The 16,081-nt window shown below is 33.5% G+C and overlaps 2 protein-coding genes across 2 annotated transcripts; both read left to right on the forward strand.

Moving 5' to 3' along the window:
• Window positions 1-2,552: 2,552 nt before the first annotated feature.
• LOC140876190 (sugar carrier protein C-like) lies at window positions 2,553-4,588 on the forward strand. Its single transcript, XM_073280078.1, has 4 exons — window positions 2,553-2,674; window positions 2,908-3,236; window positions 3,306-3,929; window positions 4,017-4,588. The coding sequence occupies exons 1-4, from the start codon at window positions 2,575-2,577 to the stop codon at window positions 4,440-4,442; spliced, it is 1,479 nt and encodes a 492-aa protein (XP_073136179.1). The 5' UTR covers window positions 2,553-2,574; the 3' UTR covers window positions 4,443-4,588.
• A 6,702-nt stretch (window positions 4,589-11,290) lies between these two features.
• On the forward strand, window positions 11,291-13,070 carry LOC140863761 (sugar transport protein 1-like). The gene is made up of 4 exons (XM_073267406.1): window positions 11,291-11,348; window positions 11,610-11,938; window positions 12,012-12,635; window positions 12,723-13,070. Exons 1-4 carry the CDS (start codon window positions 11,291-11,293, stop codon window positions 13,068-13,070), a joined length of 1,359 nt encoding a protein of 452 aa, XP_073123507.1.
• Window positions 13,071-16,081: the final 3,011 nt, after the last annotated feature.

Here is a 16,081-nt window from a genome sequence, read left to right on the forward strand (position 1 = left end):
ATTCATCTCCTCTTTTTTCAATTTTAATGGCTCTCAGATCTTCGGAGGTTGGAATATTCTTCTTTGTGTAGGCTTCCACATGAGTTTATTCAGAATCTTCTTGTATTACTGCATTCTACGTTGATCTTTTGGACAAGATAGCAAATTTAATTTTTATAATGAACATTCTTATAACAAAATAAAAATAAAGTGTAAATTTAGATGAAATGAATTGTTTCATTGTAATTTTGATCTTATTATCACTAAAATATGTATTATATATATGCCTTCAAAGAAATATTCTAAAATAACAAAATATCTTCTTATTTTTTATCTTAATTTTAAATATATGTAAATTTAAATATCATCCCAAACACTTTAACTTAATCTTAATAAATAAAAATTTTGTAACCCATTAGGCTGTATTTTATATATTTAAAAAAATCTGAATAACATTTTGCATATTGTAACAAATTTTGAGATATAATATGAATAATATTAACTTTTACGACTAAGAAAATATTTTTTATTATTATGTTATAATTTATTTGCATATGAAGAAAAACCATGACAATTTTTTGAGATATAAAATTCTATTTGTTGACAAATAGAAGGATTGGATTTGAGTTTTAAGGTAAATAGAACTTTTATATCATACGAAAAAATATTAATTAGGGGTAATCTTGTTTATAAGAGAATAAATTGATAAGATGACACATTATTAACACTTTTTGAAAGATAAATAACATTCTCACGTGACCCTACGCACACAGTTATATATATGGGAAAAAGTACACTTTTGACCCTATAATTTGCACATTTTCTATTTTTGATCCTGTTAAAAGTAAGTTTGCAATTCTAGTCCTATAACTTGCATTTTTTTTTCATTCTTGGTCATATTAACATTGAATTCGCATTTTTAGTCCTGTAACTTTCATGATTTTTTTCACTTTAAGTCCTGTTAACATTGAATTTACAATTTTAGTCCGATAACTTGCATTTCTTTTCATTTTTAGTCCCTTTTACATTGAATTTTCATTTTTTTAATCTCGTAACTTCCTTATATATATTTTTTTATTAATTTTCATATTATCAATGAATTTATATTTTTAATTTAATAAATTTCATACTTTTTTATATTTTTATTCGTAATATATTAGTATTCACATATTTTAAAACTTTTAGAATTAAAATGAATCAACAAAAATTCAACTAAAATTTATTCGAAAATTTTTTACACTAAATATCATCTTATAAAATGCATAATATAAATAAAACTATAAATCTAAATGAATCATTTTTTTCGGTTTAGTTTTTGATTTCATATTATATATCAAAACTAAACCCAAAAAATTTCATACTTTTTTATATTTTTATTCATAATATATTATTATTCACATATTTTAAAACTTTTAGAATTTAAATGAATCAACAAAAATTCAACTAAAATGTATTCAAAATTTTTTTACACTAAATATCATCTTATAAAATGCATAATATAAATAAAAATATTAATCTAAATGAATCATTTTTTTTAGTTTTCGATTTCATATTATATAACAAAACTAAACCAAAAAAACATGATTAACATTATATTAATAGTTTTATTTATATTATGTATTTTATAAGATTATATTTATAAGTGTAAAGTTTTTTTAAATAATTTTAGTTGAATTTTTTATTTAATTCATTTAAATTTTAAAAGTTTTAAAATATTTAAATAATAATATATTATGATTAAAAATATAAAAAGTATGAAATTTATTGAATTAAAAATATAAATTCATCGATAATATAACTAAAAATAAAAATATATTAAAGTTACAATATTAAAAAAAATGAAAATTCAATGTAAAAGAGAAAAATAAAAATATATTAAAGTTACAATATTAAAAAAATGAAAATTCAATGTAAAAGAGACTAAAAATGAAAGAAATGCAAGTTACCGGACTAAAATTGTAAATTCAATGTTAACAGGACTTAAAGTGAAAAAATCATGAAAGTTACAGGACTAAAAATGCGAATTTAATGTTAATAGGACCAAAAATAAAAAAAGAATGCAAGTTACAAGACTAAAGTTGAAAATTTATTTTTAACAAAACCAAAAATAAAAAATGTGCAAATTACAAAACCAAAAGTATACTTTTCCCATATATATGCAGCCACACACAAATACATACATACATTGCGTGGGAAAAACACGGGTATTAAAAAGTTGGAATATATAATTGGACATGACTATTATATCTTACTACAAATATACATAAATTATTAGTTAAACGGATAATAGAGAGAAGTTTGATGACGAATTGACAATGAAAAGTTTGACCAGATAAAATAATAAATATTAAACATAAACTATTTCTTCCCAAATAATAATCGGTTAAGATACGCTGTTTTGTTGTGATCCCAAGTCCCAAACTAATCTCTAAGAAACCGAACAAGTCAAATATTTTTAAAAAAAAAAAAACAAATTCTAAAAACAGTTTTTTTAAAAAAACTCATACAAATTCAACATCATTTAATTCTATATATCTTTAATTATCCAAGAGAGCGTTTAAAAAATCAAAAAACTCAACTACTGTTTTGAGTACTATGGAAACTCACCGTGGGGAACTCACCCGTGAAGTTGTTCTCGCCTGTATTATTGGTTCTACAGGAGGCTTGATGTTTGGCTACGATACGGGGATTATAGGTAATCTTTTTATACATAATTAATATTAAAGAAAAATTTACAAATTCGGTACGTACATTATTTTGTTAAGTAGAAAAGTTTCGAATCTGGTGTTCGATGCCATACATTGTAAAGATGCAATGTTTCGATTATGGCGTAAAAAGAGATTAAAAAAAATGGAGTGTATTTAACAAAAATTACACGAGTTCATAAAACAATTTTATGCTTTTTAATTACGTGAGTTGATGGTGTAGGCGAAGTGACGTCTATGCCTTCTTTCTTGGAGAAATTCTTCCCCAGTGTTTACAAATATCAGGAACAGAATGTGGCAGGCACCGACCAATTCTGCAGATTCTTAAGTTTTGAATTAGCAATGTTCATCTCATTACTTTATGTGGCTGCCCTTTTAGCATCCATTGCTGCCTCTAGCCTCACCAGGGTTTTTGGGCGGCGCCCGTCCATGCTTATCGGCGGTACCCTCTTCCTTGCCGGTGCTGTGAGCAATGTGTTCGCCGCCACAGACGTTACTATACTCCTTTTAGGTCGTGTCCTCCTAGGTTTCGGCGTTGGTTTCGCCAACCAGGTATATATGCAATACAACAAATTTTGTTGTGCCTATAACATCACTCTAGTCATATGTTTTTGCATGCAGTCTGCACCACTGTATCTGTCGGAAATGGCTCCATGCAAACACCGTGGGGCGCTGAATAGCTGCTTCCAGCTCTGCATCAGCATTGGAATCTTAGCTGCTCATCATGTAAACTATGCCGTAAAGTCGCACAAAAATGGGTGGCGTATAAGTCTAGGACTCGCCGCGGTGCCTGCGCTGATTTTTATCACCGGGTCGCTCTTCCTCCCGGAGACGCCACACTCACTCATAGAACGAGGCAGGCCAGAGGAAGCCAGAAGGATACTGAGAACTATGAGAGGAATCCACGACGTAGACGACGAATTTAAGGACTTAGCGGCTGCTGGTTTCGAATCCAAGAATGTAAAGGATCCCTGGATCAATTTGATGCAAAGGAAATACTATCCACAACTTGTGTTTGCTGTTGTCATTCCATACTTGAATCAAATCTCCGGCGTGAATCTGATCATGTTATATTCCCCTGTTCTTTTCAAAATTATTCGGCTCCGAAACACTTCTACATCATGGTTGTCTTACATGTCCAGAGCTGCCAACTTTGTATTCACAATTTTGTCCATGAAAAGCGTCGACAAGGTCGGAAGGAGATGGATGTTTATCCAAGGTGGCATCCAAATGTTCATCTCTCTGGTAAAATATAATGCCATTTCATGAAGCGGTAATTAGAGATTCTTTAATTTTAATTTCATGGATGAAATTTTTATCATTTAATTGCAGATAATTATGATAAGCATTTTTTGGAAGTATGGGGTGGATGGGAACCCCATAATTCTTTTTGTCACCATCTTCTTTTATGTGGGTGGTTTCGCCTTGTCCTGGGGCCCTTTGGGATGGCTAGTGCCTAGTGAAATCTTGCCACTTGAGATTCGATCCCAAGGACATAGTGTCAACGTGTGCATGAACATGTTTTGTGCATTTTTCGTCGTCCAATTGTTCACAGACGTGCTATGCTCCTTCAAGCTTCTGCTGTTCCTCTTGTTACCGTGCTCCGTGCTATTCATGTCTCTTTTCGTCGCCCTACTTCTCCCGGAGACCAAGGGCGTTCCTCTAGAGAAGATGGCTGATATTTGGAAAGCCCACTTGTGTTGGAACAAGTACTTTACAGATGAAGACGTGCACATGGAAGGTGAATTGGGGATTTAATTTGAGAACAAAGCTGTTTTTCTAGTAGTTTGCAGTTTGCCGAAATGTCGAGGTCAAGTATTAAGTTGTTCGAGTTTGAGCATAAAAATATGTTTAATTTTAATTGAATCCAGCCGAATGATAGTTAAAATAACGGAAAATGTGTTAACGCGAAGAGGAATCCATGATTTTATATTGGGCGATATAAATGAGCTCCGGATTTTGTTTATAAGTGAACAATTTCAGAAGTCTAAAAAATAACGTAAAGGTTTTATTATTTCATTTTATTAAATATATTTTAGAACTTTTGCTTTCATTTAATCCTTTTTATTGGGTTTTGAAATTTTTATTTTCAGTCTTATTAACTTGGAATGATTTTTAGTAACACAAAATTGGAGTCCAATCTAGTCATAATGTGCCATGTTCATATATCACATAGATTAGGGGTGTTGAGGGATAAGCTGTCTTAAGACGAGGAAAGAAAATTCATTGTAGTCGTCACATCAATCATCATACAAGTCTTTAGGATATTTGATTTTTCCATAATATCGAAACTTTTAAAATTGTGATGATATAATTTTGAATATAGATTAATATTAAGATAGATTTTTGGTTAAGATAAATATCTCAATTTTATCTATCTACAAATTTATATTTTGTAATTGTATCCCATAAATAGGGGTTCTCACTCATTAATAAAACAATTCTGAGTCATTTTCGGAACTCATTTTTCTCTCTCCTCTTCCTTCTCTTATTAAATTTATACAAAAACTCTCATGAGACGGTCTCAATGGTCATTTTTTTAGACGGGTTTTTTATATGAGTTATCCATTAAAAAATATTACATTTTTATACCAAAAGTATCAATTATTATTATAAATATAGATAGGGTTGATCCGTGTCACGGATGAAACCGTCTCACAGGAATTTTACTCTTAATTTTATTACACGTAATCAGAATAGATGCTTTTCGTTTGAGTTGTTCTCCCGAAGAGCACAACTCGTTATAAAATATTCGTAATGTTATATCAATTAATGCTCTTGGTGTAGCACAATATAGTAATTTTTTGTTTTTTGGGTTGGTGCTCCTGAAGTGGCACAATACGATTTTACTTTGATACTAATTAGAAAAATCCAATATCTACCAATATTCAAAGAATTGATTTCAAAATTGGAATCTAATCAGATTTATAACTTATGATCTAAGAAATGTTTATATTCCTAAAGAATATTAGACCTATAAATTAAATCTATAAAATAAAATATTGATATATGATTATCAATTTCATAAAGAATATTGATTTTAGATCTAGAAACAATGTCGATTAATATTGATTTTAGATATATCAACATTATCAATTTCCTGAAAATATTGATTTTTGATCTAGAAACAATGTCGATGAATATTGATTTTAGATATATCAAAACTATTAATTTTTTGAATAATATTGATTTTAGATCTACCAAAAATCCCGAAGACTATTTATTTTAGATATATTTTTGAAGGATATAGATGCATAATAAAATATTTATCGATATTATTAAAATAATATTGATATAGTGTATGAGATTTGTTAATATTCTTGAATAATATTAAACTATCATGCAAGATCTGCTAATATTCTCAAAAAACATTCATCTTAAATATTTTAGTAGAATATTTATTTAGTGTGAATTAGAAATATATATTTATATTTTTATGTTGTTCTCTTGGAGAGAACTTATATTATAATAAGTATTATATTTAAATATTCATTCATGATCCAAAAGCTGTATGATTGATAATATTCATATTGATATATATATATATATATATATATATATATATATATATAAATGTAGAATATTGATATCAAATCTAAAAATTAATTTATCAATATTTTTTGAAGAATATTAATCAAACTCTAAAGATTTTTGATATTTCTGCAGAATATTGATACAAGATCTAATATATATCAATTTTCCTAAACTTATTGCTGCAAAATAGAAAATGCATAATATCCTAAAAAATATTGATTTAAGCTTTATCAATATTCTTGAAGAATATTGAACTAATATACAATGTCTATTAATATATATCCTAAATGATATCCATATAATATATAAAATTTGTCCATATCCTAAAAGAATATTGATTAATAATTTAAAATTTGTTTTCAAACCCAGGTGATACATTGTGTGATGTGTAGATTAATTTTTTGAAGAAGATTTTTTTTTTTATATTTCACTAGAAGTGGAATATATATAGATTATAAAATATCGACATAGATATTTGAAAATTGTGTGTTTCAAGTCAATTATTTCTCTGTGTAAATCCCCTTGCAACCAACATTGAATTATACCTGAACCCTCTTTTTAGTGATGCATCCTTCTTCTTCTTGAAAATCCACTTAAATCCTACCAGTTTCTTGCCCTCAGATAGCTCCACCGGTTTCCAAGTGTCATTCTTTTGTAATGAACTGATTTCTCCATTCATTGCTTCCTGCCACTTTCCAGTTCTTCATTCATTTCTTCATTCAAAGACACTTAAGGCATATTCTACTAGGTCAGCGTACCCATATCTGGAGGGAGATTTGATCTCCCTTATTTCTCTGTCTATTGCTAAAGCATAGTCATTCAACTGATTACCTTGCTCGACTTCTTCGGCTTCTCGATTGGTGCTACTAGACTAAGGTGTATTGGGGTTCATTTGAGGCTCCAGTTTTATAGCATGACAGGCTTGAAACTGACTGGACTTTTAATTTCATTCATCATTTGACCTCTTTCAATATGTTGTCCTCAAAGAAGGTGATATCTATACTCACGACTGCTTTCCCTACACCATTTTCTGTTATTCATACCGTATAACCTTTGACCCCTTTTGGATATCCCAAGAAGATAGCTTTCTTGGCTATCGGATTCAGTTTCCCTTCATCCACATGAATATACAATGTGTATCTGAAGACTCTCATCTTCTGATAGTCGAGTGGACTTTTAGAACACACTTGCATCGGTGGCATAAATCCCAAAGGAGCTGATGGACATCTGTTGATCAGATAGCTTGCTGTGGTAACAACTTCTCCCCAAAATGTAGCTGGCAGATTTGCACTTGAAAGCATACACCTAACTTTTTCTAGTAGAGTTCGGTTTATCCTCTCAGCTAGAATATTTTGTTGTGGAATATGTCTAATAGTGAGATGTCTGGAAATCCCACTCTTTTTGTACACTTCAGTAACTCATGATTCAGGTACTGTCACGTCTCGAAACTGGGCCTAGTTGATATCGACGTTATTTAACGTTTTCACATTAAACAACAAGCCCCGGAGTACAGAATTTCGGAATAACCGGTCTACTCATTCATGAAACTAAAATTACGTAGTTTTTCATAAACTCAAAATTAAATTGTCTTCACAATTCTTAACTAAAAAAAACTAAATAAATATGCAGCGGCTTAATACCACTAAATGTAAACAGAAACTAAGCATCAACAGTTTGTTGGTCTTCTTCACCAACCCCAGAACTGATTTTGCTCATCATCCCCGAGTTCTTCTTTGTTCTTATCTGAGATGGGTGATTAGGTGGGTGAGTGATATGTGTGTCACTCAGTAAATGGGAAAAATTCTCAGCATTCGTTTAAAGTCATTTTACCAGGATTTCTTACACATACATATATAGAATATAACAAAATACATAGAAAGACTTATTCTTCCAGAAATTCAGAAAACATAAACTTCAGGCAGTGTACCAAGTTACATGCAAATTTTGTGGCTAACTAATATCAGTCCCTTATATAGTATTTCTCTAAAGGGTGAGTCTAGAGATTCAGAGATTCAGAGTGACATAATATATATTCCTTCCACTAGTTCGCAAGTTTTGGTACACCAGAAAATCATAGAGTGCTTATTTATGAAACAAATCATGCTGAAATAAAAAATAAAAGCAAAGTTTCATAACTTTAAAACAAAGCGCCACTTACCATAGATTTTTTAAACAAATTTAAGTTGTCCTAATAAACTAGCCACTAATGGTCTGCTCAAATGATTGCCTCTGCTAAACTGAATTTCCTCACTCACTGTATAGATGTTTTTGCTCAAAATTCAGTGTAGCAGATTTCAGAAATCTGATTGCTATTCAAAAGGAAGATTTTGATTGTTAAGCTCCTCTTTTAATGCCATTATTTGCCATAATTTCTGAGTTATTGCATCAGTTACGATTTCTGGAGCAGATGGATTTCAGTCTAGCTACTGAGTTGATCTTGGTCAACTGGTCAACTTAGTTTACTCGATTTCAGTTTACCTCGATTTCAGCCTTCCTCAAGTTCAGTTTGCCAAACTTCAGTCTTCATTCAAGCAGTCTATCTCAAGTTCAGTTTACCTCCGCTTAGTTTACTCTAAAATTTTGGATTCTCACTTCCCTCCCTCCTTATGAGAACTTTCGTCCTCGAAACTTGGCTCCTCCAGTGATTCGAAGAGGTAAGGGTATCGCTTCTACATATTTTTATTTAATTCCCATGTAGCATCTCGTTCGGTGTGCTTGAACCACTGAACTTTGACATATGGGATGAATCTTCGCCTCATTACTCGATCAATGGTATCTACTCTACGGACGGGAACTTCCTCATACTGCAAGTCTTTCTTCAAATTTTCTTGAACTATCAAGGATCCCATTTCTAGTACATGACTTGGATCATGTATGTATCTTCTTAATTGTGTTACGTGAAAGACTGGGTGAATTCGGGTCAAGTTAGGGGGTAAGGCTAATTGATACGCCAGTGTCCCTACTTTCTTAAGAATATCAAATGGTCCCACATATCTAGGATTCAACTTTCCATCTTTGTCGAACCTGATTACCCCTTTCATTGGAAAGATCTTCACATACACTTTTTCTCCAATATCGAATGATAGATGTCTCCTCTTCAAATCTGCCCAACTCTTTTGACGGTCTTGGGCTTCCTTGAGTCGTTCCCAAATAATCTTCACTTTATCCACTGTTTCTTGAATTAATTCTGGTCAAGTGATGGTTTTCTCTCCTACCTTATCCCAGTACAAGGGTGATCCACACTTTTGTCCATACAAAGCTTCATACGGAGCCATTCCTAGACCTCTGTGATAAACGTTGTTATAAGAAAACTCCACCAATGGTAATTGGTCAATCCAATGTGAGCTAAAGTCCAATTCACATGTCCGTAACATGCATTCAAGGGTTTGAATGGTCCTCTCAGTTTTCCCATCGGTCTGTGGATGATACACTGTGCTCATTGTCAACTTGGTGCTCATTGCTTCTTGAAAGCTTTTTCAAAACCTTGACGCAAATCTTGGGTCTCGATCCGACACAATACTGACTGGGATTCCATGTAATCTCACCACATGTTCTATGTAGAGTCTCACAAACTTATCCAAGCTTTAGTTCATATGTATGGGTAGGAAATGTGCGGATTTAGTGAGTCTATCCACAATTAAATTTATAACATCGTGACTTTGTCCGTTTGTCGCGATTTTGGTAATCCGACTACGAAGTCCATGGAAATATGCTCTAATTTCCATTCAGGTTTCCAATGGTTGTAACAGTCCTCAGGGTCTTTGTTGTTCAGCTTTTACTTGTTGACACAGAACTTGGAGACGAAGTTTGTGACGTCTCTTTTCATTCCATTCCACAAAAATTATTTTTTCAAGTCTTTGTACATTTTGTTGCTTCTCGGATGAATGGAAAATTTTGACGTGTATGCTTCTGCCATGACCTCTTGGCGGAAATTGTCAATATATGGCACGCACAGTCGACACTGCATCCAAAGGACATTGTTGTTGTCCACTCGGTGTTCAAGACTCTTTCCTTCCTTGATTTGAGCTTTGACCTTCGCTAAGTTAGGATCTTGATCTTGACTTAGCTTTATTCTTTCCCGCAAATAGGTTTCAACACTCACGACTGCAAGGAACATCTTTCCCATGTTCTTGTGACTCAAAGCATAAGCCACTTTGTTTGCTTTCCCCGGATGATAACTGATTGTTATATCATAGTCCTTCAAGAGTTCTATCCACCTTCTTTGTCTCATGTTTAACTCTTTTTGTGTGAATAGATACTTAAGGCTTTGGTGATTCGTGAAAACTTCGCACTTGACCCCATAGAGGTAGTGCCTTAAAATCTTCAAAGAAAACATGACTAAAGCTAATTCCAGATCGTGTGTGGAGTAGTTCTGTTCATATGGCTTCAGTTGCCTTGATTCATAGGCAATAACACTCCCCTCTTGCATAATAACGCAACCGAGTCCTTGCTTTGATGCGTCATTGTAAATGATGAAGTCTTTTCCTTAGGTAGGTTGTGACAACACCGGAGTAGTAGATAACTTCTTCTTCAGTGTCTCGAAACACTTCTCACATTCCTCACTCAACGTGAACTTAACATTATTTTGGGTGCGCTTGGAGAGTGGTATTGCTATCGATGAAAACCCTTCGACAAATTTCCGATAGTCTCCAGCTAATCCCAAAAAACTCTGGACTTCTGACACTGTCTTTGGACTTGACCATTCCATGATGGCTTTCACCTTTACGGGGTTTACTGATACTCCTTCAGCAGATATAATGTGACCCAAAAACGTCACACTGTGTAGTAGCTCAGTTACATTTTTACAAGATTAATTTGACTAAATGTTTTTGGAACAAGTAAAACATAATTAAGAGATTGTAATTATGTCAAACAGACCAAGAAATCGGATCCAGAAAGTCCAAAAGTGGTAAATGGGCTTATTTGGGCATTCGGGATCCCATTTTCTTTGCTAATTCACACTTCTCTCTCTCTCTCTCTCTCTCTCTCTCTCTTGGTTCTTGGGTGATTCTAAGTCTTTCCAGCCATATTTGGCAAGAGGCGGGGCCTTGACAAGGCGTCCAGAAGTCGTAATGAAGTTGTGCCCAAGTTCCGGGTCATTCAACATTAAAGGGCTGACGATGGACAAAGGTATAACCCTAGATCTTATAAATAGTTTGGGAGTATCTTTTAGCTTAGTTAAGGCTTTTAGATGATATTTAGTAATATAGTAATCTTGTGATTATAGGCTTGGACAGTAGAGTTGGTGTAGCTTGCCTAGTATTAGTAAGGTACGAAAGTACTATTCTAAATATTTTGACTGAGTATGCATGTATTATGTGTTGCATTATTATATGGCATGATTTTATCTGCATATATTATGCTTTTTAATTATGTGAGTTGATGGTGTAGGCGAAGTGACGTCTATGCCTTCTTTCTTGGAGAAATTCTTCCCCACTGTTTACAAATATCAGGAACAGAATGTGGCAGGCACTGACCAATTCTGCAGATTCTTCAGTTTTGAATTAGCAATGTTCATCTCATTACTTTATGTGGCTTCCTTTTTAGCATCCATTGCTGCCTCTAACCTCACCAGGGTTTTTGGGCGGCGCCCGTCCATGCTTATCGGCGGTACCCTCTTCCTTGCCGGTGCTGTGAGCAATGTGTTCGCCGCCACAGACGTTACTATACTCCTTATAGGTCGTGTCCTCCTAGGTTTCGGCGTTGGTTTCGCCAACCAGGTATATATGCATGCAATACAACAAATTTTGTTGTACCTATAACATCACTCTAGTCATATGTTTTTGCATGCAGTCTGCACCACTGTATCTGTCGGAAATGGCTCCATGCAAACACTGTGGGGCACTGAATAGCTGCTTCCAGCTCTGCATCAGCATTGGAATCTTAGCTGCTCATCATGTAAACTATGCCGTAAAGTCGCACAAAAATGGGTGGCGTATAAGTATAGGGCTCGCCGCGGTGCCTGCGCTGATCTTTATCACCGGGTCGCTCTTCCTCCCGGAGACGCCACACTCACTCATCGAACGAGGTAGGCCAGAGGAAGCCAGAAGGATACTGAGAACTATGAGAGGAATCCACGACGTAGACGACGAATTTAAGGACTTAGCGGCTGTTGGTGTCGAATCCAAGAATGTAAAGGATCCCTGGATCAATTTGATGCAAAGGAAATACTATCCACAACTTGTGTTTGCTGTTGTCATTCCATACTTGAATCAAATCTCCGGCATGAATCTGATCATGTTATATTCCCCTGTTATTTTCAAAATTATTCGGCTCCGAAACACTTCTACATCATGGTTGTCTTACATGTCCAGAGCTGCCAACTTTGTATTCACAATTTTGTCCATGAAAAGCGTCGACAAGGTCGGAAGGAGATGGATGTTTATCCAAGGTGGCATCCAAATGTTCATCTCTCTGGTAAAATTTAATGCCATTTCATGAAGCAGTAATTAAAGATTCTGTAATTTAAATTTCATGAATGAAATTTTTATCATTTAATTGCAGATAATTATGATAAGCATTGTTTGGAAGTATGGGGTGGATGGGAACCCCATAATTCTTTTTGTCACCATCTTCTCTTATGTGGGTGGTTTTGCCTTGTCCTGGGGGCCTTTAGGATGGCTAGTGCCTAGCAAAATATTGCCACTTGAGATTCGATCCCAAGGACATAGTGACAACTTGTGCATAAACATGTTTTGTGAATTTTTCTTCGTCCAATTGTTCACAGACGTGCTATGCTCCTTCAAGTTTCTGTTGTTCCTCTTGTTACCGTGCTCCGTGCTATTCATGACTCTTTTTCGTCGCCCTACTTCTTCCGGAGACCAAGGGCGTTCCTCTAGAGAAGATGGCTGATATTTGGAAAGCCCACTTGTGTTGGAACAAGTACTTTACAGATGAAGACGTGCACATGGAAGGTGAATTGGGGATTTAATATGAGAACAAAGCTGTCTAGTAGCTTGCAGTTTGCCGAAATGTCGAGGTCAAGTATTAAGTTCTTCGAGTTTGAGCATAAAAATATATTAAATTTTAATTGAATCCAGCCGAATGATAGTTAAAATAACGAAAAATGTGATAACGTGAAGAGGAATCCATGATTTTACATTGGGCGATATAAATGAGCTCCGGATTTTGTTTATAAGTGAACAATTTCAGAAGTCTAAAAAATAACGTAAAGGTTTTATTACTTCATTTTATTAAATATATTTTAGAACTTTTTCTTTCATTTAATCCTTTTTATTGGGTTTTGAAATTTTTATTTTCAGTCTTATTAACTTGGAATGATTTTTAGTAACACAAAATTGGAGTCCAATCTAGTCATAATGTGCCATGTTCATATATCACATAGATTAGGGGTGTTGAGGGATAAGCTGTCTTAAGATGAGGAAAGAAAATTCATTGTAGTTGGTACATCAATCATCATACAAGTCTTTAGGATATTTGATTTTTCAATAATATCGAAACTTTTAAAATTGCAATGATATAATTTTGAATATTGATTATTATTAAGATAGAATTTTGGTTAAGATAGATATCTCAATTTTATATATCTACAGATTTGTATCTTGTAATTGTACCCCATAAATATAGGTTCTCACTCATTAATAAAACAATTGTAAGTTATTTTCACTTTTTTTCTCTCCTCTCCTTTCTCTTATTAAATTTAGACAAAAACTTCTATGAGACGGTCTCTGATAAGCACGAATCTTATAGCTTATTTGACACTTTATTTTGTCGTATCTGGCATTTTATTCCGACTTTTGCGCAAAATTTGTCATATTTTTATATGTTTGTAGTTTTGACTAAAATTTGAGAAAGCTTAAATATTGAAGAAAAAGTCAAAAAATGCGATGCCACGTCGAAACTTGTCCGGAAAACACGGAAAAATCCTAAGACGCCAAGAGGAGTGAGAGAAGAATAATGCACGGACCCCGGGCAAGTTCTGGAAGGGGGTCCGTTCATTTAAGAAATAAAGAAGGATCCGGCTCAGAAAAATACACGGACCCCGTGCCTATTCTGGATCAACATCCGTGCCCATGTAAATGAAGAAATCCGAGACAGAATACCTTCGGAGGGGCACACGGACCCTTATCCGGGGTCCGTGTGGTTACTATTCACGTGTTAGAAAAAAATGTCCGGAGGTGTACACAGAGGGTATCAGGGGTCCGTGGTTCGCATATTTGGAAAAAAATATATTTCCAGAATTTGGAAATTTCGGGACTCTTTTATTGGAGGCAATATTGGATATTATTTTTGATGAAAAATAGGGTTTTTGGGAGGAAAATATAAATAGAATCAAGACCTAATTGGAGAAGGACTTTTGACTTTTGAATGTTTACCAGATTTCGGAACGGACGGCCGAGAGTTTTGGAAGAGAAGAAATGAAGAACACAAGCAAGATTCGGCACAATCGCTGAGATTTTCTTAATTCTTCATTTTCTATTTTTATTTGTTATGAATTCAAACATGAAAACTTTGTTTGATTTTATTATTATGGAGTAGTCGTCCTTTTACCGGGGCCACGATAGGGGCAGACTTTAGATTTTTGTTCATGGAATGGATTGATTGATATTTTATTTATTTTATATTTATTGATTGTTATTTGTGCATAATTCTTGCTTTTAATCTGGCCAATTGATTGCATGTTTGTTTTTCGATCTGGACTTGAAAAAGAAAAGATTGAAATTAGCTTCAAAAATAATAATCAATACATGGTTAAACCGACAAAAAATAGTATTTGGTTTCAGTGTGCCATTTTAGGCGAAAGATAAAATTCCATAACTCGTGAATGCGTTTTTGTATAATTAAATTCAATTAAAAATAATTGGATTGTTAAATGAAAATATGATTGTTAATTCTAGAAATAGATTAATAATTATTTTAGGGAATTTCGTCGTGAATATGAATGAGTTTTGCTTGATTAAATCCAAGTACATGACAATTATCGATGTCTGGTACCATTGTGTGTTCCTTGTCATTTTTCTGAAATTTGAATTCGTCTTAATTTTATTCTGCTCATTTAATTTAATTAAAATTTCTTCTTTAGAATAATATATTCTATTTAATTAGAAATTAATTTATAAAAATATCTCATTTTAATTATCCTAGATTAAATTGAATAATCTATATCTTAGTATTTAAACATTAGTTTCTGTGGGATCGACTTGGACTCTGTCCAATTATTTTATAACTTGACCTATTTCACTTGCTAGAATATTCCCAACCGAAATCTTTGGTCAAGTTTTTGGCGCCGCTGCCGGGGACTATTTGTTTACTATTAGGATTGATTATTTATTTGAGACTAGGTTTTTATTTATTCTGTTTAATTTTAATTCAAGTGGTAGATTTGTGCACTTTATTTTAGATTTCAGGAGTATATCTCATGTATATGAGCCGTGCTCGTGATTCTGAAAACCTCATAACACTTGATTTGGAGATTGAAAATACTCTTCGTCGTATACGTAGAGATCGAACGCAAAATAACTTGGCTTTTGAGCTTGAATCTGAAGAGGAGTTTGAAGATGTGGCTGAAGAAGAGAACAACCGCACTCTGATGGACCTTCATCGACAATTAGTTGGAGGATATGAAGGGATGCCTTCTGAGGATCCGAATGCTCATCTGGAGAAATTCTTGTCAATCTATGACACCTTCAAATTCAATGGAGTGACTTCTGATGCTGTTCGACTAAGGCTATTTTCGTTTTCACTATAAGGAGAAACGACAGAGTGGCTTCGAGATTTTCCAGAAGGATCAATTACTAATTTGGATGGTCTGGTTGAAGTGTTCATGCAAAATTATTTTCCACCAACTAGAGTTACACAACTGCGGAATGCAATCATGTCTTTTAGGCAGAAAAGATGGAGAA

This window comes from Henckelia pumila, chromosome 1 (assembly GCF_033568475.1).
Source record: "Henckelia pumila isolate YLH828 chromosome 1, ASM3356847v2, whole genome shotgun sequence".
NCBI lineage: Eukaryota > Viridiplantae > Streptophyta > Magnoliopsida > Lamiales > Gesneriaceae > Henckelia > Henckelia pumila.

Excerpts from the sequence above, each read along its gene's own strand:
- LOC140876190 (XM_073280078.1), top strand. The coding sequence starts at position 2,575 with ATGGAAACTCACCGTGGGGAACTCACCCGTGAAGTTGTTCTCGCCTGT. Across the intron at positions 2,675-2,907 it reads CTACGATACGGGGATTATAG|GCGAAGTGACGTCTATGCCT; the intron begins GTAATCTTTTTA and ends TTGATGGTGTAG. Across the intron at positions 3,237-3,305 it reads GCGTTGGTTTCGCCAACCAG|TCTGCACCACTGTATCTGTC; the intron begins GTATATATGCAA and ends TTTTGCATGCAG.
- LOC140863761 (XM_073267406.1), top strand. The coding sequence starts at position 11,291 with ATGAAGTTGTGCCCAAGTTCCGGGTCATTCAACATTAAAGGGCTGACG. Across the intron at positions 11,939-12,011 it reads GCGTTGGTTTCGCCAACCAG|TCTGCACCACTGTATCTGTC; the intron begins GTATATATGCAT and ends TTTTGCATGCAG. Across the intron at positions 12,636-12,722 it reads TCCAAATGTTCATCTCTCTG|ATAATTATGATAAGCATTGT; the intron begins GTAAAATTTAAT and ends ATTTAATTGCAG.